General features: G+C 38.4%; 1 protein-coding gene and 1 non-coding gene across 2 annotated transcripts; both read left to right on the top strand.

Moving 5' to 3' along the window:
• The first annotated feature begins 385 nt into the window (after nt 1-385).
• Nucleotides 386-467, top strand: trnas-aga. Its single transcript has one exon. It is a non-coding gene; the product is annotated as a tRNA-Ser (tRNA).
• A 3,993-nt stretch (nt 468-4,460) lies between these two features.
• On the top strand, nt 4,461-19,412 carry cfap418 (cilia and flagella associated protein 418). The gene is made up of 6 exons (XM_042425226.1): nt 4,461-4,618; nt 5,443-5,545; nt 6,786-6,850; nt 7,277-7,342; nt 7,571-7,666; nt 18,712-19,412. The coding sequence occupies exons 1-6, from the start codon at nt 4,470-4,472 to the stop codon at nt 18,869-18,871; spliced, it is 639 nt and encodes a 212-aa protein (XP_042281160.1). The 5' UTR covers nt 4,461-4,469; the 3' UTR covers nt 18,872-19,412.
• The last annotated feature ends 6,221 nt before the right edge of the window (nt 19,413-25,633 follow it).

Here is a 25,633-nt window from a genome sequence, read left to right as displayed (position 1 = left end):
GGAAAATAAAAGTCGCCAACCGGCCGGCCATCAGTCACGTGATGTGGTCACATGAGATGCAGTCACATGACTGTCTTGCTTGAGCATACTTCAGTGTAAACCATTGATTGTATAAATACAGGAAAATGCGTGAACATTCTGCTGATAATGGCATTCTTAATCGTTCATTTAGTAGGCAGTATGCGACTTCGACAGTGATTAATCCAGACATCTCTGCTTCCACTATCGGTGTAATTCATAGATGTATTATAAGAGCTCTTATTATACATCCATGGTGTAAATGTGTTCAATTCCATTCTGCCGGCGGCAACGCCAAAGAGTTATTTCACGATGATGGATATATTTTATTCTTTAAGTATGTATATTTCAAAAGCATTGATAGCTGGTTGTCGTGGCCGAGTGGTTAAGGCGATGGACTAGAAATCCATTGGGGTCTCCCCGCGCAGGTTCGAATCCTGCCGACAACGTGGTATTTTTTTTGGTGACTCCAAATTCTTTACAGTTTAACTTCACCTTTATTCGCATTAAAGCATGTACCTTAGCGGTATTATATGTTAGCATTTCGGTCTGTGTTGTGCTCATGTAAGGCTAACGGAATTGAGAACTGATAATACTTCCTTTCACATTTTCAAAATAAAATCCTTATTAATAAGGATCAGTCCTTATGTAAAAGTGTTAAAACCATAATGTAAAAAGGGGTGTAAAAAAAGCCCTACCAGTTTTTATTGTTTGGTATATCTTAATCAATACTAAGGATGCAACTAACAATTATTTTCATTATTGATTAATCTGTTGATTGTTTTCTCAATGAATTGATTAGTTCTTTGATTTATAAAATGTCAGAAAATGGTGAAAAATGTCAATCACCGTTTCCCAAAGCTGAAGGTGATGTCCTCAAATGTCTTGTTTATTTTCCCGTTTACTGTCACAGGGGACTAAAAAAAAACAGAAAATATTCACATTTGAGAAGGTGGAATTGCAGAGTTTGGACTTTTTTATTTTAAAAAAATTATTCAAAATGATCGATCAAAATAGTTGTCGATTAATATAACTACCATACGATTAATTTAATTTTGGCAACTAATTGATTAATTGACTTATAGTTGCAGTTGGAAATAAAAGACAAACAACATACAAAGCAGCATATTAAAAAACTCATTATTAATTAATTTTGCACATGCATAGGCCCATTTGCATGGGTATTTTCAAAATTCATTTAGGCTAAGTATAAATAATGTATGTAGCTTCCAAATGACATTCATTTAACTCCGTATGTTATTTCACTTCATTTAAACTGTTCTGTATATGTTTTCTCACGTCTTATTAGAGAGAGCCTGGTGCTGCTGCATCCAGCTGCCTACAGTTGGATGTTTGAGCTTTACTGTGCAGAATGATATATGTGCAAGGTTTGTTTTCACATTAATCTGCTGATAGTGAAAAGTTTCTCTGTGCTCACTGAAAATCTGACTTTAAGGGGTGGGCTTATGAGAAGGTTTTATGACATCACAACTAATTTGGAGCCAATCATGGTCCAGTACGCAACTTATGCAAGTGTGATGTGGAAACTTGAAGCTTCCAATGTACAAACACTGAGAGTGGACTTTACAGTGAAGGAGGAGACATCTTATGTCCAACAAGAAAACTTTGGAAATCAACAATATTTACATATTTATAGATTCTGGAATTTTTAATGAAGGAGAGGAGTAAATGTAATTTTGGAGCCCTGGAGCAGCCCTGGAGGTTGCTGCTTGTCTGGAGGTGATCTTTAAGTAAATTTACCTGCTAATACTTATGTCCTTTTACTTAGGTAGGGTTTTAAATGCAGGACTTTTACTTGTAATAGAGTATTGTGAGCACTGTGGTGTTTCTACTTTTACTGAAGTAAAAGATCTGAGAACTTCTTCAAAACATTTTAGGGCACTAGTCCAAACTCTGTTTTGTGCAACCGATTTTATTTTAAGGAAATCAACTCAGTCTTTAATGAAAATCTTAAGGTGTTTTGTTTAACCGTCCCCAGGCCAAAATAGCAAGTATTAGTCTTCCGTTAAGATGGAAAGTAGCGAGTGTACGGTTGAGAGAGAGAGAAAGCGTGTTTGTGTGGCGAGGCTGGCAAGAATGAAGTTAGCAGTATAGCTGTGAACATAGCAGTGAAGTGTGTGTACAGTTAAGGCTAGTTTAGGTTTAGGCAGAGAATAAATGCTATAACTCCTCAAGACCCAAGCCAAGTTCCTGTGTCTTGCTTGCGACCTGCTGATTAAAGACTAGTAGACTAAAGTACTAGTACCTGGAATGTGGTTCCCAACAGTATCTTTTTTTGGTACTGTACTCTCTTTGTAATAACAAGAATGTAATTTCAGTAAAAAATAAACTTCACTTTCAACATTGGTATTTATTTAGGACATTTTGTTATTAATTTAGAATATTTTGTTGTAACAGACACCACACAAATTAAAACCCCTCCCTGCCTTTCTAATAAAAACTAAAACTAATAAAAGTGTTCGCACAAATGTCAGAAGAGGTCTACATATCCTGACTTAGTCTGTGTTCAGGGTCAAGCTTAAATAACTTTGGATCCCACATTTCCCATATTGCAACTTTATTTGTGGTTTTAGATCACTCGCTCTACCACATCATCTTAATCTTTCTCTTTCTCTGTATGTTGGTCTTTTGTCATAGAAACAAACAGGAAGAAAGGGACACAAACATCACTGTTGTCAGCACTGTGACAAAGTCTTCAGGACATCAAAAAGGTTAAAGATTCATCAGAGAATTCACACAGGAGAGAAACCGTACAGTTGTGACCAATGTGGGAAAACGTTCAGTCAAGACAGTTCTCTAAAACATCACCAACGCATTCACACTGGAGAGAAACCGTACAGCTGTAAACAATGTGGGAAAACTTTCAAGTTTCAAGCTGTGATCAATCACGTCACAGTCCCTTTTTATATTGTCAAATAACTAATTAAAAACAAACTTATCAGAAAAATGAGAAATATGAGCGTAATAAGAACTATCTAAAATGACAGAAACCATCTTTGGGAAAAATTTTGTTCATGTCCCATCTGCTAACATGAAAGGGGGCGGGACTTGTGCCAGCCACCGGGGGCGATCGAGATGTTTTGGCTTCACTTTTAGGGAGCTGTTATGACGTCCATATTTACAGTATATACAGTCAATGTTTCCCACCCAGGTGGGATCCTGTGGACCTTTGAGGTGTTATGAGGGGAATCTTGAAACAGTGAACGAATAAAGCATCATACATGGTGTACATATAGTAGAGACATAAGGTCATGAGATGCCTTGACACTGTTGATGCATCTGCACCTGCAAACAAGCCTATACTTTGTAACAAATCAAACCCATCAATTACCAGTCAATCAACATAATGGTTGCCCAACGTAGTTCTCCCTTTAGTGGAGGGCAGTAAAGTTCTGCCTTGTCTTATCTAATCTCATCTTCTACAAACTCTTCTTTTTAGGTAAAGTTAGAGAAACTACAGGAGCTGAAGGCCTCCGCAGAGCTCATTGTGTCAGCTGAAAGTCTGGTATATAAAGACACAGTACAGAGTGGGATTGGGAAAATGTATTTCCATAATAGCTTTTTCTCTCAATTTACATCACTTTCCTTGCTGTAACCATGTCAGTAGCTGCCCTGCTGCTCACTGAGTCCACACTTGATCCTCTGAAAGTGCAGTGGGATCAGAGCCACACAGTCAACAGGGACCATAGTGGGAAATTGTCGCACTCAAATATTTTGGGGGTGAGGAAAAAGCTGCACTTATCTTTTTGAGGACAGGCAATTATCTGTTAACACTGGCGTCACACAGTACCACTCAGTCAAAATGAACAGAGAGAGTGTTTAGGGTGCAGTGACAACAGGTTTTCAGTGTGTGTTTGTGTGTGTGTGATTTTCTGCCCCCACTACTCACTGTATAACAGAATATACATCTACAGCAGTATCTTCATGATTCAGCCTAGATTTGCTCTTTGACAGTAAAGATAAGAGAAGCAGGGATTTACTGCTCATCCTCACATGGAACCTGTATTGATTCCATTACAGTATATGAAGTGTTTTTAAAGCCTTTTTAGTTCATTTTTCCTTGAACTGAAAAAGAAAATCAACCTGTGCTCTGCTGTCCACTGGGTTAGTTAGTTAGTTAGTTAGTTAGTTGGTTAGTTGTAACTAACTAACTATAGTTAGTTAATGTTGTTATATATTTACTTGAGTAGGGTTTTAAACGCAGGACTTTTACTGGAGTATTTTTCCATTGTGGTATTTCTACTTTTACTTAAGTAAAGGATCTGAGAACAACTTCTTCGAATCTTTTTCGGGCAGAATTTTTTCCTTGGAGCAACATTTATTTTGAAGGCGGGGGTGCCCAACATCCGCCTTGCACTGGTGTTACTTAGCAACGACGAAAGCGTAGACTGTGGGCTGGTTAGCGAGGTAACGAGGTAAGCTAATCAAACATGGCTGATGATGATGATGACCTGGATGAACTGTTGGATGAAATCGAAAAAAAGTTTTGCCGAAACGTTTCTGTCGCATCTTCAGCTCGCGCGGACTCGAACGAGGCTGGAAAACACGGGAAAGACAATGACGGACAGAGAAAACACAGGTAAACAAAGCTAATATTAGCTCGTCGATGTTAGCTGTCGACTTATAAAGCTTATGTGAAACAGTTTGCAGGTTAAAATGTCTCTGTACGTTTTAAATGTCCGTGTTAACAGCTTCTAATGAGCAAACCGACATGTTCTGGGCCACAACTGACTTAAACGTTAGCTATAGGTATGCTACAAGCTAAGTCAGTGGGGGAAAGTAGATTGAGGTACTTGTACTTGAGTATTTCCATGTGATGCTACTTTATACTTCCACTCCACTACATTTGAGAGGGAAATATTGTACTTTCTACTCCACTACATTTATTTGACAGCTTTAGTTACTTTTCAGACGTAGATTTGACACAATGGATAATGTAACAAGCTTTTAAAATACAACACATTGTTAAAGATGAAACCAGTGGTTTCCAACCTTTTTGGCTTTTGACGTCTTACAAAAAGCAGTGTGTAGTCGGGGTCACATTTCACATGTCTATGAGTTGTTAACAGCTCCACCAAATAGTGATTTTATATATTATATCATATATAATAATATATCAGTCAGAGGGACCAAACCACTACTTTTACTGCAATACTTTAACTACATCAAGCTCATAATACTTATGTACTTTTACTGTAGTAGGATTTTTCCTCCAGGACTTTTACTTGTAATGGAGTATTTTTATATCGCTGTAATGGTACTTCATCATCTCTAAACACTTAAAAATCATGAACATTGAGGTGTGTTGTCAAGGGTATTTGTTGATGTTTGTCACTACTCTCTGGCCTTGTAGCTACTACAGTGCAAAGGAACTAACTAATGTTTTGGTTTCCTCTGATTTAGTGCTGCTAAACCTGAAAAACCAATAAGCAGCATTACTGAAGATATTGACGCCCTCCTGGAGGAACTGCTGGAGGAAGACTACAGTGATTCCACCAAACCAAAGGTGAACATGCCCAAACTCCTCTCAGAGATGATAGCGTTAATTAAAAGAACCAGTACTGGTTGACCTCTATTAAATTTGCAAATGTTTAAACATTCAAAACCAAGGGAAACAGTCTTGGTTAATATGCTGCAGCTAAATGACGAGTAGAGTAAGTGTTACCACTAACATTTTCTAAAGTATCTACACTGAATAATGCACTACTAGTACTTACATGTTATATTTAGTATAACTACTCCAAATATATTCTTGACTTTAGAGCTGCAACAATTAGTCGATTGTCAGAAAATTAACCAGCAACTATTTTGATAAATAATATTTTTAGTGATTTTTTTTTTTTTAAAGGAAAAATGCAAAACATTTGCTGTTTGCAGCATCTCAAATGTGAGGATTTTAAACTTTTAAACTTTGATACATGATAGTAAACTGAATATTTAAAGATTTTGGACTGTTGATCGGACAAAAAACAAGATATTTGAAGGTGTCACCATGGGATTTAAGAAGTTTTTTTTTAAGTTTTGTGACCTTTTTATGGACAAAATAAGTCCATAGTTGCAGCTCTAGTTGCCTTGTCTGAACTTCAGCAACACAACCTTTTTCTTTTTTCTCTTATTGAACCAAGTATTAAATATATAATTGAGATTAAAATATTTTTTTCAAGGGAGTCATGGCCAAGAAGGCAGCATGAGCAACATAAATACATTAAAACAACTGTCACACCCTAGAAACGAGCATAAAAAATATCCAGTTAAGATGCATATACAGGTATTTAAAATTATCCAAATAAGTAAACATATAATAATGAAATAAATGTATAGAAAAATGTCATTAACATAGCCTGTATTTAGCATGTAAATCCAAACAAGCGAGTTCAAACAACTTGGTAAATTCAGCAGAGCAAAACAACAATATTTGAAAGGAAGTTTAGCGTATTCACATTTAACTTTTTTTTATTTCGAAATGGAAGTACTCAGCTCATAAATGCACTCATTTACTTCTCACCTCTTCATCGTTATCATGCAGCTGCCTCATCTCCAACTCTGTATCTTCATTATGAAAGAACTGGCACCTGGGTTTGTAAATATGACTAAATCCATATGAATGTTTTATTAGAGGCTATCAGACGCATGGTGAGTCACACGTGTTGCTGTAATACGTCTGTTCAGGTTTAAATCAATTGACACTCAGGAGTTTTTCTTCATACTTTTTTATTCGTAATCTACTCTTTTACCTTTAATTTCAGACTGAACATTTTCCTAAAGGACCACAAGTGGAGAAGAAGCTGTCGTCTCAGTCTGGAGGCAGGAAGTAAGTGAATGAGTTCATTCAGAACAACAACAAAAAAACATGCAGGTGGGAATAATAATTACAGGGTACAAACAGAGGAAGAAAACGCACTCAGCCATCTCAAAGGGAATTTGTGAAGACGTGTTCAGCAAAGTAAAAAGACATTTTGACTCAATCAGTGCTAGAAGACAGTCAGTCAACTATTAAAAGTAGGTTTAGAGGATTTTCTTTTGGTAATAGAGTCACATTTGTTAAATGTTTTTATTAAAGTGAGAACTAGGTTATCATATTTCTAACAGTAAATTTACCAGTTTCTTGTATGTTGAATAGCAGTTTTCATATTGTGCTGTCGGCTCTTTTGTTTTTCTCTGACGTGGATACTGTGTGGAGACGGTCTGGAGGATTATTTAACCAGACCACATGACTTACTGCTTGTTCTGCATCCAGGTGCTGTCCTGTGTTCGTTGGCGGGAGCTCCGTCACAAACGGCGTCGGAACGGCCACATCCAAGAGGTGCGAAAACAACATCCCAAACTGCAAATATCTGTCAAGTCTCGCCTTAATTTGGTTTATGATAACACTGGACTGTTGATACTGTTGACAGTAACGACACTAAACGAGCACTTTGACACACTGATGCGTAAACATGACTGATTATCAATATTTTTTATTTTTTTTACTTGGAATCTTAAAATAAGCTTCTGTGACTAATAATAACTGATCAGCAATCTGTATCAGCAGGTCATGTGACCAGTTGAGGTGTACATCCTGTGACTTCCGGGTGCTGATGTTCGATGACTGTGAGTGGGATCCGTCCTGCGATTACCTGTTCCTCAGGTGAGTCTGTGGTTCTCACTTTAGAACACAAAAAGACAGAATAATTAAACACTTTAACTGATGGGTGCCTGAATTTTTCATTAGCAAAATGATAAAATAATCCATTAATAAAATAGTTGAGGATTCATTTAATAGTTGGCAATTAATTGATTAATGGACTAATTGTTGCAGCTCTATTCTCCTGCCGTGAGAGTGAGCAGAAATTAAATGAGGCTAACTATTCCTGTAAATCTCTGGTATTCGCTGTTGTGCGGATTTCTTTCTGTTTTCACTCTCGGTAATGTTTTCCAGTAACTCCTGTCTCCATGTGAAGCATCCAGCAGTAGGTCTGAAATCTGTGGGTATGACAGTGTTATGGAAAATTTTAACTTTAGGGGATACAAATTGGGTTACGCTGGTTCAAGCACGCGGACCTCGAGGTCACAGTGAAGACAGCGGTAAATCTTACAGAGAGAGACACTGTGTCCTGTGGCGCTCAGCAGCTGTCTGCGGATGTTTGGAGAAGACAGGAGCCACTCTGATAAAGAGTGAACCAGCGTTGTCACGGTTACCAAGGTCAGAGGAGATGGCCCCCGAGACTCCCCAGACACCACAGATAGGTTGATTGCACAGATTCCATCGGCATAATCAGACAACAGCGGCTGCAGACCAGAATGCAATGCAACGTGACTGAACTAACACGGGTAAAAAACATTTCCCTGTTCAGAAACTAATGAGCCAAGAGGCTAAACTTTGCACGCTGTAGATGCATTGAGTGTGACCATTTCTGGGCGTGTAGTGTTTGTGGTGATCAGAGTTGAGACGGCATCGAGCACAGATAAAGTTTCAATTCTGCTCGGCCAAGTTTCAATAAATATTCTCAGCATAAGACATCAAAAGCTCCCGGACGCTTTCTTCATTGATGAGTTGGCCGTTGATCAGCGAATCTCCACAACAGACAGACTGCCAGGTGGTAGGTTAATGTGTGCCAGAGATCCTCAGTGAAGAACTTCTGCAGGGGAATAACAGTCAGTCAACCGTCTAACTGTTCTCAACTCAAATAAATCTGACAAGAAAAACAGATCAATTTGTAGGAACAGGCCGAATCACAAGGACAATAATAAAAAGTGCAAGTTGGTTTATAATCTATTGTGCAAGTATATAAAATTGCTGGTTTGATATGTTTATCAGTTGTGACCAGTTCATCCAAAAGCTCATAGTTTTTCCCTGTTTTGTTCCTAAAGAAGTAAAATTATCCAGTAAATTACAAGACAAAAGCAAAGATTAGAGGAAAGTCTGAAAAAAATATGCTTTTTTCTTCCTTTCAACATTAAATCTATCTTTTGATTCCTTCTGGGGGTCCCGACCCTTAGGTTGGGAACCATTCTGCTACATTAAAAATAATAATCCACAGGAGTTTTTATTGGGCAGCCGTTGACATGCTGCACATTACTCTTCACATTATTCTTTGACTTTATTTGACAACATATTGAAGGTGCGAAGCTGTCAGTTGACTGGCTGATATTATGCTGTGTGTAATTTGTAATGTGGCAAACTGGCTCCGTTTGTTGCTGAAGTGGTGTTAGTTGGGTGTGTGACCCTCTCTGGTCTCCTGTGAGTCTGTCTGGGGGCGTAATTGTTTGTAAAAAAAAGCACATCCACTGAATCCCTAAAATAAAAAGTCAGACAGAAAATACTGAATAGTCCTCCGTGTGTGCAGAAAGTAATCTGTAAAAGCTCTTTAGTGCCTGAAATTACATAAAAATCTCAGTTCTTCACACTACAAGATAAAACAACATCGAATATTTATCAAAGTATCAACCTTTCTTGCTAGATTTGTTAGATGTTTGGTTATAGATGATGTTTCTTAGTTTGGTCAGAAGGTGGCAGTAATGAGCTGTGAAGCTGAGCTTGTTTGCCCACCCGCCTCTTCTTCACACATTAATTTCTCTGCTTAACATCCACTAAAACAGCATCTTGAGTAACAAGTGTAGACGCATATATTAACATGTGTTACCTCTTAGACTTAGCGTGGTGGTTTTTAGAAGTGAAAATTACTCATTTTACCCCAGAGTTGTTTATGTTTCGTGACCTTTTGAGTCATTTCAAACTTAAAGACTCTTCAAATGAGACAAGTGTTTTAGTCATATTATCACATTCAGGTGTGTTTATCTCCCACAATCCTGACAACCAGACAAAACATATAAGAGTGTTCTTGTCTGTCTGAACAATTATGCATCTGCTGATTATCAGTGTGACTGGAATAGAAACAAGTAGAGGCGTTGTTATTTTAAAGCCAGACTCACTCAATGCAAAACAAATGTCAGTGTAGTAATGAAGGTATTCAATCACTTTTAAGTGGCTACAATCAATATTTTTAATAATAACGATGTAAAAGCTGTCAGTGTGTAATGTGTTTGGCTCGTAGTGATGAACCTACAGAGAATTAACAGAGACTCTGCAGCTCCTCTCGGCTTTACGGAGCTTTATAGTGAGTTTCAGCTCGTTGTTTATCTGTCTGGCTGCAACTTTACTGTTCTGGTTCACTCTCAGCGCTCTCATCTCGCGTCGTTTTGGTTGCAGCAGGCAGCTGTTTTCAGAGAAAAAGCTGTAAAAAGCTACTGTACACTACCTGCTCAACAGACACAGTTAGCTGTAGACTAGCTGGTGAACATAGTGGAGCATTTAGCAGCTAAAGAGCCAGATATTTCCCTCAGGAGTTGGTAGAGAGCAAAAACAGAGCTAAAAGAGAGTGAATATTGGACTCACATTCACCAGCTGGACAGAAACACGACTCCACATGAATGATAATGTTGCTCCGTAACTGCTGGATGTGGAAATAAGCAACCATTTGCTAACAAGTTCAACATATCAACTTAAAATGTGATGATGTGATGTCAGAGTTGTGGTCACTAGTTGTTTCCAAAGTGGCCAAAAAATCAGTTGATACAGGTTAATAGATTCCACTTAAACTGATTAAACCACTATGTAAGAGCCTAAACTGACAGATCGCAGGTAAACACATTGATTCACTTCCTGATGAGCATCATAAGTGTGTCAACATAAATATAGACATAATATGAGGTTTCTATTCATTCTCCATCTGTGATGCAGTTTCTGTGTCTATTGCTGCTTCTTCATGTTCTGTTTATTCCAAACTGGAAACATGAAATGGATCACTTCCTGTGCGGAACAGAGGAGCTTCAACGGCGACGGAGAGCTTTAAAAACACGAATGGAAAAGCTTCAGAAGTGAAGTGGATTGTGGATAATAGTCACATCATTTTAGTGTTAGAGCAATCAGCGGTGAAGAGTGAAGAAAAACAGATATTAATTTTTAAAAAGGTTTTTAATAAATTGAATTTGTCAGTTAAATTGAACCACTTACTTCGTAATGCCGAATAAAAACAATAAAATCCAAAAAACTTTCTCTTCGCTCTTGAAGAATATTTCATTAGTTGGTTTTTTAATTCAGTTTTATTTGTGCGACGCCCCCCCCCCGCTGTCCCGTTTGACCTGCTCAACTTTAAAAGCCGGCCCATGTGCACCTTGTTGTACTCACACTATTGCTTATTGGTGTTACATATAGTTTCAATAATTTGTTTTTTAAACTAAAAAAATTTGGGATTAATGCTGCTCCTCTCCAATATCCACTAAAACAGACAATACAAACATAATCAAACCGTGCATGGTGCTCGCAAATATCTGAACTGCAACACTAAATACCAAAGACACTTTAATCGACACTGTTTACAAGCACCTAAATTCAATTTAGCATTCACAAATTGATCCCGAACCATATTTGACTGTCCAATTAAACCAAACGAGCCTTCATTTCTCACACTAAACCTAGATTTAACCTTACCAGGCAGGATTTAGATCCTGGACGAGCCCCCATTTTTCAGAAACTGGCTCAGGAATGTGACAAGGAGACAAGAGTTTACTATAAATGTATTTTATTAAAAATGGTACAGCTGGGTATCATTTGAAAGTTTTTGATACTTTACTGACCATAAACACGATATTCAAAAAAACAAACAAACAACCTTTTAATAATAAGTATCTGACTTGGTCTTCTGTTCAGTTTCTGGTATAATTTGATGAGCACAACTTGTTCAGTTCATTTTGTTACTCCCCCCCTACCTCCGTCTGTTACAAACATCATTTAATTCCCAGCACAATATTACACAGCTTCTGTGATTATGGGATTATGTCACCACACACAGGTGTACACACAACGACTTTCGTTTCATGTTAAAATCCCCTTTTTGTGTGTACGTGCAGCAGCAGGAGGGACACAGACTAATTCCTGGTGACACTGTGTCATTTGTTACAGTAACAGCAGCTGACAGGCCGCAGCAGAAAAACAAAGAAACACTGGGATGATGACGTTGTGTGTGTGTGTGTGTGTGTGTGTGTGTGTGTGTGTGTGGCGGGTCGGTCTGGATGTTATCTTACATCATCCTCTGAGGGGTCATTGTCTTCCTGCTGATCAACACGTCTGCTGATACGATACCGTGTGAAAGTGACAGAAATCGCAGAAGTTTAGTCAAGTTTTATCTTTATTTTCAGTAAGAAAACATAGAAGTAAAGTACTTAAAATGGAGCTGACTGTAATGAGTTATTATAATCGATTAATTTTACATTTAGGAAGACATTTTTAGTGATTTATCAAACCTGCTATTAAATACCATCAACAAAAAAGTAATGAAGTGATAAATAAATGTAATTACCATAGACTCTATAAAAATCGTGACGTCACCCGTTGGTTTCTGAAGAGCGGTTTTGAAGCTCAAAGTGAACCGCTCCGGCCATCGCCATCTTGACAGTGTGTGACGCTGCCTAACTCCCAGCCAATCAAAAATGGGCAAAGAGGCGGGCCGAATGGCTGAAACAATCCACCCAGCGGCTGGCGGACCTGTCACTCAAAGCAGCCATGTCCTTCATTATGCAGAACTTTACGGCTTAATAAAACTTAAACAGGTGAGTCATAAAAAAATTCACCCCCCGTACAGTTGTCATGAAAGAGGAAATTAGCTACAGAGACCAAAACCGGTTTTTGTACCAGACTGTAAACATGTTTATTTCTGCTGTAAAGTTGGACATTTTAACATGGGGGTCTATGGGGATTGAGTCGCTTTTGGAGCCTCAAACTGCAGTTTTTGGCACTTCCGCATTGGCTTAATTTTTCAGCCCCGGAGGTTGCCGCTTGGTAATTACTCAATTATTCTGGTCTTAAAGGGGAACTACTGTTGTGTAAAAAGTAGTTTAAAGCCTTTTGTGCCTCCAGAGGGAGCTGTGTAAATCTGATAAATTACCTCAAGTGATGTTGCGTTAGAAACAAGTGATATTAGCAGTTAGTGTAGCTCCTCATCTCTGCTGGAGGCTACATTAGCTACTACTAGCATAATACCGCACTCACGTCATGTCCCATCTACGTTAAAGGGCGGGTTCACAATTTTTCAAGTGTGTCTTAAAACAACAGTCAGGAGCCTAAATGAACAGTGAAACCTGTTTTTCTTGCTGTAATCATTCCTCCTGTTCATACTGACCATTAGAAGATCCCTTCATAATGCACTTACAATGGAAGTGATGGGGACAAAACCCACAGTCCTCCTTCTGTACAAAAATGTATTTAAACATTTATTTGAAGCTAATATATAGCTTCAGCGTCCAAATGAGTCAAATCAAGTAGATATCTTTCAACTTTACAGTCTTTTTAGTGCCAAAGTTCCTCTTTTTGTGACTATACTTCCACCTGCAGCTCAACAGGGAAAGACTGTCCGAGGAAACACAAAGAGAGAATTTGATGCTAAAAAGACTGTAAATGTGTCAGATATCCACTTGATATGACTAACTCAGACTGCTGAAGCTGAATAGAAGCTTCACAGAGACTTAAATGACTGTGTGGACACACTGTGGATTTTGGCCTCCATCACTTCCATTGAAAGCACATTTGAAGGATCTTTTAATATCCAGTATGAACAGGAGGAATGATTACAGCGAGGAAAACCTCTTTCACTGCTCACATGGGCACCTGACTGCTGGTTTAAGGCACCAAAGTGGTTTGACTTTATCCTCTGGAGACTTTGAATATCTGTAGCAAATTTCACATCAATCCATCCAATCGTTAGTTACATCACTAGCATGGCGAAAAACCTATAAATATCCACATTTCTGCACACCAACATAACTCAACATTTCACACATATGGAACACAGGACCTCAGTCTGTTGACATTTCAACACTAAGCATCACTCTGTTTCCTGGAGTGTGTACTTTTAGACTGATCGTGTTAAGTTCAGAGCACTCAGGAGAACTCAGGGTGATGAGTTTGTCCTTTAAGTCGTCACATCATCGACTGACATCCAAAAAGCTTCAGTCCCTTCAGCAGCAGAATTTTCACCTGTCAGCTGCAAGATTTTCACTGCAACTATACTGACATCTGTTATTTTACTGCTTTATGTCCAGGTCTTCTCTTTGATGAATACAGATTTTAAATAATCTTGGTGTCGTTCCATTGAAACACATTAAACTGGAGGTTAAACTGTCTGTCTGAATAATAGATTTAGCAGTTTATCCATAGTTTGTTCATTAAAGAATATCATGGTTCATATTATTCTTTAAGCAATTGATCAGGTTTCTTTTCACACTGGATTTTACCATCTCAATGGGAAGTGAACATTCATTACCGAGGATACCCACACGCTTGTTTTATTCTTTTATATTTTTAATTAAGAGCCTTACCCGAGACTGAAAGCATTGAGCTGATAGAAGTACAGGTGTTGTAGCCTGTAATTTATTATCAAAAGTGCGCGTACATGGAGTGTAAAAGCAATTATAAATGGTGTAGATGAATTTATAATTGCTCTTACAGTTGTTGACGACGTAGGTGTGAAATGCAGCTCTTCACTGCTCAAGAAAGACGCTTTTTTTTAAAAAAACCTTTTTCACTGTGAAAGTGTGAAGTGACTCAGCATTTATTTCCTGCAGAAAGCAGCGACCTCAAACAGTATTTAAACCAGGAGGAACGCTCTGTGTTTAACACTGAATGCATGTTGAGTGCACTTAACGTTTCACCCTGTGTGTGCTTGTTAATTTGCTTTTCACTACCATGTGTTTTAAATGCTAAAGATCATAGTAATTCATATGGATGAAGCTATGACTGGACGATAATTTTTTAATTTTTTTCGATATGGTGGCTCCAAAGTATGAAGTTCCACTGGTGATGGTTTTGTCTGTTGACAATCCCTGATAAATTAATCCTGTTTCAGACCTGAGCAGTTAATTAAAGCTGCATTGACACATTTTTAGCCACTAGAGGGCAGAAAAATAACAATACAGGTTTAAAAAGTTGTGGCAAACATGTTAGTAAGCAGTTACTGATTTACACATCCAGCAGACATGAAACAACATGTTTGTGTCCATCTGAGTCCAATATTCGCTCTCCTTTTAGCTCTGGTTTGGTCTACACCAACTCCTGTGGGGAAATATCTGGCTCTTATAGCTGCTACATGTTCCACTTTCTTCCCCAGCGAGCACACATATCTGTTTTTATTGAACTATACCTTCCAGACTACGAAGCTAAGTGTTTTAGCATCTTTCATTCACTTACATGAAACGGTTAGCATTAGCATTGCTATGCTACACTTTTGAGCTATTTATCCACTCCGTGATGAATACAGATTCGGATGGTGTACCTGAGTCTGCTAGTTAGCTTAACACAGTAACTTTCAAACCATGTCAGGCTAATGTGAATTCTCATTCTAGCTAAAAGAAAAGTGCACTGCATTGTTTTCTCATGCAGGAGATGAGAGTAAGTGTTGTGAAGTCAGCTTGGCCAGATAGCCACGTCAATCACCTTTCTCTTAAATATGTTTGGGCAGGTATTTATTACGTAATAAATTCCCTAGTTTAGCCCAACTGCAACCCAGTAACAAGGGAAGGGAGAGAAACTTTCTAAAGAACTACATAGACTATGTCAAAGGCTGTTCTCATACTTTTTAGGTGTTTACTAAATGCACATTAGATCCCAGATTACATTATTAATAGCCAATCATGGATTTGCCTTTCCAGGGGCTTTAAGTGTTTCTGTCTGCTGTTTGATGCTGGGGAAGCAGTGCACAGCAGGTTTATTACAGCTTGTTTGATCAAAACAGCTGCCTGCTGCTGCTGCTGGAAATGAGGCTGATGAGCGTGCTGAGAGTGAACCGTACAGTTCCAGTTCATCTACCATGAGTCAGCAGATAAATACAAATATTGATAAATGCACATTTAAAATAGTACTACACTGATTTATCATTGCACTTATGATGAGAATTACTTATGATAAGTGCAATGATGAGTCTGATAATTATATTATCAGACTCATGATAGACAGAGCAGCAGAAGCAGAGATGTCGTCTTTTTTTATTCCCTGCATTCTTCTTCTATGACAAAACCTGGCGTTTACAATGTTACATTACCCACATTGCAACTCCACCTCTGAGTCTCATATGACCAACCTGAGTCGTCAGATAACATGAACACTCCCAAGTTCTTAAAGGAAGGGTTCGGAATATTTCCAGTGTATGTTAAACCAGCAGTCAGGTGTCCATATGAACAGTGAAAGAGGTTTTCCTCGCTGTAATCATTCCTCCTGTTCATACTGGATATTAAAAGATCCTTCAAATGTGCTTTCAATGGAAGTGATGGAGGCCAAAATCCACAGTGTGTCCACACAGTTATTTAAAAGTCTCTGTGAAGCTTATATGAGGCTTCATCAGTCTGGCTTAGTCATATCAAGTGGATATCTGACACATTTACAGTCTTTTTAGCATCAAATTCCCTCTTTGTGTTTCCTCGGACAGTGTTTCCCTGTTGAGCTGCAGGTGGAAGTATAGTAACAAAAAGAGGGACTTTGGCACTAAAAAGACTGTAACGTTGAAAGATATCTATGGAGTCAGAACAGAGATGGTTAAATTTTGGCATCGCAAATTAAATTCAGCATTGAAAACAAAACCTGAACTGAAAAAGGAAACGTTGGCATTGAAACAAGTTCCACTGAAAAATAAAACACAGGCATATTGTATTTTGATATTTTTTGAATTATGATGTTTTTCAATGTCAATATTCAGATTTTTTCTTCATGTCTCTTTTTTCAGTGACAGTTTTTTTTTTAATGTTGTCATTTTTTTCCCCAGTGTCACTGGTTTTTAACTTTCCGTCAGTGTTGTGGTGTAGAGAGAGAGAGAGAGAGAGAGAGATCACATAGCCAGTAAGCCTTCCTGTCTGATGAAGATACCCGAGGGCGATGATGGAGATTTTGAGCCAGACTGTTGTAATTTTCATTCTAGGACTGTCAGTGTCACTTTATTAAGTTTTAATATTTTTTTCAGGCGATATATGGTTAGTTTTTCCAAATAACGCTTTACTGTGAAATGGTTCTATACAAATCAAATTTTAATCAGATTGAATTCAGCTCACAGCACCGCTGCAGTACGTCCTCACAGCACCGCTAGCGTGGCTGTAGATTATTAATGTTGTTGTAATGTGATCAAAGACCCTAAAAGGTTTTTACAGAGCGATTACACACATACTCTATATGACTTTTATGAGTTTTCTCACACTTATTGTTAGTGATCCATCCAGTGAACGTCTGTTTCAAACATTTTTCCCACCGTGGAGAGAACAGGAAACTGGAAACAGCAAACAAACAAACAAAAAGCATCAATCTGTTAGAAAAGGTTGAGTTTCTGGAGGACAGACGTTACCTTTATCCCTGCTATCTCCGCTCATTAAACCGGCGGTGCGGAGCAGCCGAGGAGCCTCATTTAATTTTTTAGAGCAGCAACATTCAACTGTAAGAGGTCAAAGTTCAAGATCTGTGATGCAAAGTGTGAAAATTGACCTTTAAACTGGAGACAAATGAGCTGCGAGAAGGAATATATTTAACTATTCTCCTAGTTAAATATATTCCTTATATTTAGCCTAACTGCAACCCAGTGAATGGAATTACAAAAAGGACAAGTTTAAATGTGTTTTTTAAAATCAATAATACATCATTTAAGGCTGCATTAATTTATTTTTTTGTCCACCTGGGAACCAAATGATGAGCTGATAAACTTGTTATAATGAACATGTTAGAGAACAACCAACTCCTGAGGAAAATGTCTCTTTAGCTTCTCGATGTTCCACTTTCTTCACCAGTTACTCTTTAACTTTCTCAGTCTGCTGTTTGCTGACAGTCGGGTTTATCAGAAAACAGCTGAGACTCAACCAGACAGGAAAATGTGCCAGAAAGCCAAAACAAGGAGCTAAAAGAGGCTAAAAGGCTCCATAGAGCTGCAGAGTTGACGAGATGATTAATGCAGCTTTAAGTGGACCAGCTGATACTAAGTACAGATTTTGGATAATTCCAAATATACTTATAACCAGGAGGCTTTTATAACAAAAAACTTCTTTTATATCATCTTTTTTCACAGACTGAAGAGAATCTCCACACCACAGATATTTCTCCTCACAGCAGATACTAATTATCACGTAGGCTCACATTGTTAAATATATCTCTTATTCAATCTGAAATAGAGAAATTAATTTGCAGCTGCTGAGTCGGAGCATTAAGGAGCTGTATCAGCGCTGTAGCTGAGAACACTTAAATCATCTCCAGGGTAGTTATTCAAGATCTCGTCTAGACGTGTTTTAGGACACATAAAAATACTCTGTGCTGAATAATAATAATTGGTATCTGATGTGGTTTTTCTACAAAAAAAACTTCAATTAAAATTACATCTCCTCCTCCTCTCTCTTTTAAAAATCCAGAAGTTTGTGCACTGGAGGCTTCAAGGTTCCACGTCACACTTGTGTAAGCTGCATACTGGACCACGATTGGCTCCAAACTAGCTGTGATGTCACAAATCCAGCTCGTAGGTTCACGTGTTAAACTGAGATTTAAGGTGAACTCAAGAGAAACTTTCCTCCCTCAGCAGATGAAGAAGAACAACATCCAGCTGAAGGAACAAGAAGAAGAAGAAGGTGTCTTTAAAGCTTTACTCCATCCTGTCTGTCTCTGTTTTTCTGTCTGTGCAGGAACAACATGCCGGACCGTCAGAAGCTCCGAGCCAAGCTGAAGAAGAGGAGAGGTTTACGAGCGTACGCCTGCCAGTGCAGCTGGTTCTCCACGTTGGAGCCGACAGACCTGCGGGACCAACCTCAGCTCAGATGGGTCTGCGGCAAACACCAGGACTGACGTTCGCTCCTCACCGCTGCTACACAGCCGTCACAAACTTCTGATCAGTCTGGATAAGCAAAGCACAAATGTGACAGACAGAGAAACTCGTAGCTGGTTTCACGTCAAGTCAAGGAGACTTTTGGACATAAATACCTGCAGTGAAATGGACTTCAAGGAAGGTTTTTACCTCGAGGTTTCTGCAGACAGCTGTCCTTTCATCATGGTCATATACACTGATTACACTAAACAGCATCACTTATAACCTCTTCATTATCTCTAATATGCAGTTAGGTTTGATTTTCAGTGTCAGACCCTGAAATTATTAACTGAATGTTTTTTAAATGTCAGACACCTCTGAATGCCAGAAACACAGCTGACCATCCTGGTCAAATCACAGATATGCTATAAAATCAGATTTCTATGAAAGGACAGTTTATTGTTGTTTAAGCTTTAACTGAGACGCTGCGCTGCGCTGACGTTGTGTGTCTTCTTGCTGCAGGAAAACAACTTCTGGTTGCACGAGGACATAAAAATCAATTTAAACTGATCAGCTCCTTTTTAAAAAAATAATCAGTGTTTATCTGAGAAAATCTGTTAAATTATTAACTTTAATAATGAAACACTAATTCAAAACTGTGTAGAGAAGATCTGAAATGTATTAGGGAATGTTTTTAACATATATATATATATATTTTGTTGAACGTTTTATGACTCTGTAGTGTAGTTTTATGTAACTCAGACACCAGACTGTATTCTAGTGTTTTGGTGTTTTTTTCTGCTTCTCTCACAGCAGAAGAAGAAGAAGAAGCTGCTCAGCTGTCAGTCAGCTGTTTGTTCCCCACAGAGACGCAGAACTCTTCAACTTCACATCACCGACTGTTCTGTTCTGTAATTCACAAGAACAGGTGCTGCTTTCTGTCCACAGCGTGTCCTTTATGTAACAACCAGACATCAATTTTAGATGTGGAGCTTTACGGGAAAATGTCTGCAAAGATGTCAGAGTTAAGAATATAAAGCTGCTATGATTAGACGATTAGTTGTCCGACAGAAAATGAATCAGCAACTATTTTGATAATCAAATTATCATTTAGGTCCTTTTTTTTTTTAAGCAAAAATGCCCCAAAATTTGATGGTTTCAGGTCCTCAAATTTATGTTTTTGCTGCGTTTCCTTGTCTTACATCACAGAAAAATGTAATAACTTTGGGTTTTGGTTTGTTTGGACAAAATAAGTGATTTGATGACGTCACTGTGGACTCTAGGAGACATTTTTCACCGTTTTGGTGCTATGTAAACCAAAATTAATTGATTAATCGGAAGAATAAGCAGAAGATTAATTAATATAAAAATAATAAATTAGTTGCAGCCCTACATGTACATTTTGTGTCTAATATAATTATGTTTTTGTTTTTTTTTTGTAACATTTGGGCAGATTTACAAATTGTGTTTGTGAAGTAATATGAATTAAAGGAGCCATATCATGCTTTTCTGTCATTTATATATTGTTATAATATCTGATGTTTAACATGGTCAAAGTTCCAAAACTTGAGATGAACGTCTGTAAAAATGCCGCCTGCAAGTCAAAGGTCAGGGCTTCGTTACCTCTGACGTCAGATCATTCGCGCGTGCCCACAAACGACCGTCCGTTAATCTTTATCGCTAATATTGTTTCACTTTGAGTTTTTTACTTGGTCTTGGACCCGTTTGGACTCGTCTGTGACTTGACTCCAGTGATCTTGATCACAGTTCTCACAAAAATCTGTTATTAAAAGTGTTTCTACTGTTTTATTTGTCACACGATATATTGAACCAAGTGATTTAGCCTGTTGGTGCATTTAGAGATATTTTGTATTTACAGTCTGTATTTTCTCTCATGCAGTAAACTGACCTGCTGTTAAACAGAACAGACTCGCTGATGATTAGTTGTTTGTGTTTGTATTTTTGTGGATTTTCAGTGACATCGGCTGAACTGTCGTGGTTTCATTCAGCTCTCTGAAGTCAAGTCATAGTTTAGTGAGATTAAAACTGGCCGTTTAACTCCAAACACAAACACACCAGCAGCTGTGTAATTACCCAGTAAATGATGAGCGGGAGAGAGAGAGAGAGAGAGAGAGATGTGTTTTCAGCCTCTCTGCTGAGGGTCGATAACACTGCGGTCGATTAAATCACTTTTTTTTTCCATTTTTAACCAGTAGTTTACGATGCTGAACACAAGTGAAGGTTTGAGGTAAACCACCGAACCTCACACTCAGTGGAATGATATCAAAACTTCCTTTCCTTCCTTCACAGTGTGTGGTCCTTTTTCTTTGTTCACAGTCGGTTTTAATCCTAATCTTTACCAGATTTTATCCCTAAAACCTCTGTGTTGAAAGATAAGTGTCAGGGCTGGTATTATATTTTTTATTATTGTCAACAAATCCCATGAAAAGACCAAAACCTACATTATCTCCAAGACCACTGAGAGAAGATTACTGAACATGTAAATCTTTAAAAACAGGTCATGAATATTGTTGCGACCCCCCCCCCCTTCCCCCCTTCTGCCCGCAGCGGTTTACCTGGCCGCTTCCTGCAGGAGCCGGTAGTCAGGGGGGGTCGTTAGGGTAATGCAGGGACACCTGGATCTCTCTCTCTCTCTCTCTCTCTCTCTCTCTCTCTCTCTCTCTCTCTCTCTCTCTCTCTCTCTCTCTCTCTCTCTCTCTCTCTCTCTACTTGGATCCACATCTCTCCCAGTTTTGGTATTTTTCTTTTGCATTCAACAGAAGCTACACATCTCACTCATCCACACACTACATACACGACTGATGTAGTTACTCTCCACACCTCACGCCTGTTGTATATAGTTATGTTTTAGTTTCAAATAATCGGCACCTGAACCTGACTCGTTTCCCCTCTTTGTCACATTCATTGAGCCGGTTTATGACAATACGCTGCATATAGTTTCATTAATTGAAACGGCTCAATAATTTCTTAAAACAGCTGGTTTCCGTAGTTTTTAACCAACAAAAACGAGGAAATTGTGCATTTGTTGGGGACTATTTTCAGTGGCGGATAAATCTAAATAAGCAATAACAAAAAGGGTTAAAGACGACAGAAATTTGACAGATTTACGTCGTTTTTTTGTTTGTTTTTCTGGTGGCTGGTGTTTTCAGCCTTATCCAGATTTACTGGAAACCATTTTTAACCCTCCACGTTTTTAACCCTCCAACAGGAGGGTTAAAAAGTTTTCAAACGTTTTTATATCAGAAATATGGATTTCTTTCATCTTATTGCCTGAAAATCACATGGATGGTTCCATACCACACAGTTTGCAAGTAAAAGTAAAGATCACTACTTTCATTGAATTTTGGGTGTTTTATCAAAATGTATAGCATCTGTGCAACTGATGCAAAACAACAAAAGTTGCAGGGTCGACGGGAAGACAACAGGAGGGTTAAAAAGCTCAATTTTGGGTTGTAAATCTTAGTGTGAATCAACGGCCAAAACAAAGAGACAAAGATGAAATGTAGTTGGTTTAGTCACGACAGCACAAAGTTTTATTTATTCAAATTAAACCGCTGTGTTTATTGGCACCAAACAGTCGACTGTACCAACTGTCCAGATGTGTGTGTGTGTGTGTTTGTGTGTGTGTGTGTGTGTGTGTGTGTGTGTGTGTGTGTGACAGCTCAGACCAGGAATTCATGTTGTTTTTGTTATGTTCCTTTTATATTTATGAGTCATAAAGCATCAAGATAAGCAAGTTTGTTTAGCACAATTTGCTTTTATTGCATTCTTGTCTTTATTTGCATCTGTGCCACATCCACAACTCTTCAGTCTTTATGGTGTAAAGCAAACATAGTGTAACAATTAAACACAGAAATCAATATTATTATAATCACTTGAGTTGAGTTGTAACAGCTGTAAACAGTCAATGTGAATCATATTTATATTCCTGTTAGCGAATACTGACAAAAACCCCCCACTTCATCCTCTCACCACAGGCGGCGTGATGACGTCTACATGCTGTTTGTTCTCTTTGCTTTTAGTCAGGAAATATTAGTAGGCCTACCTGCTGGGATCCTATTGATGCTCTGCTTTGGCTCTATCTGACAGATAGTTCGACAATTATCATATGTGAGGAGAAAACACTGGCTTTCCTGCTGCGAGGGTGAAACAGCAGCAGCGTGAAGGAGACCGTCAGATCTCTGTTATGTGATAAACTCAGGTGTGACATCTGGTATGAAACACGCCGCTGTTTGTTCTGTCGCTTTGACTCCGCCAGAGATGAGTGCTGGTGGTGGTTTGTTTCTGATAACTTGTTCAATGTGTGTGTGTGTGTTTTTGAAATCAGAGTGCTGGAGTACTTTAACAGGTGGTCAGTTTCAGGAGATTTTTTACTTCATAAACCATTTATTATCTGTTTATATGCTGCTTATACATGCTAAATACTGGGACTTAAAGTAAAGATAACATAGAACATAGCCTATAGTTGCAGATTAAATTGTGCTAACAGGGCAGGTATCATAATCAAGTAACGTTAAACTTAGTGAAATATTGCGACAGTGTGAGTCCTGGAACAGCAGGTGAGCCAACTGGCAATCAGTTTAATTTAATAAAGAATGGATTTCTTGGTTCTCTATAAGTAGTTTTGTTTATGATTCTTATGGCTCTTATTTGAAGGATGAAGATTGGATTAATGTTTGTTTTATATGTATTTCCCAACACTTCCACACAGTAAGTTATATATGGGAGTATAAAGGAACAGTATAAGGTTTATAACAAAGCTTGATTTTTTGTATTGTTGGTTTATAAAGCACTAAATGGTTTAGGACCAAAATACATCTCTGATCTGCTGCTACGTTATGAACCATCCAGACCTCTCAGGTGGTCTGGATCAAGTCTGCTTTTTGTCCCCAGAGTCAAAACTAAACCTGGAGACGCAGAGTTCAGTTTTTATGTTCCGCATATCTGGAACAAACTCCCAGAAAACTGCAGGTCTGCTGCAACTCTCAGTTCATTTAAATCACAGCTGAAGACTTTTCTGTTTCCTTTTATTAAACCAAATTTGAGGGTTAATATATTTACACTGTAACTTGTATTCTCTTGTTTTATCTGTCTTATTCCCTTTTTGCTTCTTTTTATTTCCAAATTTAACACTTTTTAATTGTCTTTTTACTTGTGTTGCTTTTATATTCTGTTTTAAAGCCTTTTATGCTCTATGTAAAGCACTTTGAATTGCCTTGTTGTTGAAATGTGTTGTACAAATAAACTTGCCTTGCCTTAAAAGATCTTTGGCTTTATGTAATATTGCATCTAGCAGAACGGACTCGTGTTTTCGTTAGCTTAAAATCAGCCTTTTATATCTACAGAGGGAGCGGGTCCTCTTCCACGGAGGTCGCCATCTTGCACCGCCATGTTTCTACGGTAGCCCAGAACAGACAAACCAAACACTGGATCCAGAGATGAGTTTTGTTTTTTTTGAGAGTTTTGCAGCCACCGTAGGTTCTCCTAAACACCTGGAAGGGGAGGTGTGTTCAGTCGGTTGCAATCTGCAACCTCACCACTAGATGGCACTAAATCCTACACACTGTTCCTTTAAATATGTTGATTTTTTTTATTTTTAAATTTGTCAATGAATGAATGAATCAGTCAATGATTTAATCAATTAGAGCAAACAGTTGTAGCTCTCCATGCATGTACTCTACATGTCCGTACTGACTCATGGCTGGAGTCTCTGTTACCGTCCCTGAAAACGAGGAGTGATGGACTGAGAGAGGAAGACACACTGACAGAAGTGTGACTCATCCGTTCTTCTGTCAGCAGGAAGAGCAGAACAACAGAGCTGCTGAAGGTGAGGAGGAGGAGGAGGAGGAGGAGGAAGAAGAGGAGGGAAAACAACAGCCGGAGAGACGGGGAAGGATGAAGCGTCAGCTGTTGTCACCACCTGCCAGACTCAACCTGTCTGTCCTGGAGAAAACTGCAGAACATAAAGCAACGTAGCGGATGCTGTTCTGCATGTTTTACCTTTCTCACTGTGACTCATACAGAGTTTTACAAATGATACCAGCAGGTTTTTAGATCGATCATCCACCAGGTTCAGTTAATTTCAGTACGACCCTCAACACCCGGATGAAAAAGAACTTTATAAATGATATATATGCTGCAAAATGTGCAGGTTTTTCTTACATGATTATGGACCTTAAAAATAAGTCGTATACTTTGATGAACATACGATATCTGTCTTTGAAAGGAATAATAATCATGAGAGCAGCAGGTGAGCCAACCGTCGATCACAGCTGTCAATCACAGCTGTCAATCAACGCCCACACAGCAGACTTCAAAGCTACTATAAGTCTTCAAATCTTATTAACAGAGCAATAATTTCCAAAATGACACTTATTAGAGGGTCTGAATTTAGAGATTGAGACCAGAATGACTCGTTGAAATAAATGATTGATTCAGTATCTCCAGAGAGAAGTTGAGGCTTTTTGAACAAGAGTCAGTTGGAGCAGCTAGCAGCCGTCTGTGATACTTCAAAGTGCTTCAGCCTCAAGATGTGAAGCTGCTGCTTGCATAATACACCGAACTGTGGGGGGGTCAAGTTGCATTGTGGGTAATGTAGGCGACAGGTTTTGACAGGGAAGAAGAATCCATGGAATAAAAAAATGACAGAAAGTGGAAAGTTGAAGCCTCCAGTGCACAAACATTGAGAAGAGACCAGCAGGAAAACTTTAGAAATGAACAAATGTTTACATATTCACAGATTCTGAGTTTTTACATGAGAGAGAAGGAGGTTGTTTTGGGAA

Source organism: Thunnus maccoyii, chromosome 10 (assembly GCF_910596095.1).
Source record: "Thunnus maccoyii chromosome 10, fThuMac1.1, whole genome shotgun sequence".
NCBI lineage: Eukaryota > Metazoa > Chordata > Actinopteri > Scombriformes > Scombridae > Thunnus > Thunnus maccoyii.
This window is presented reverse-complemented; position numbering and strand designations above follow the sequence as displayed.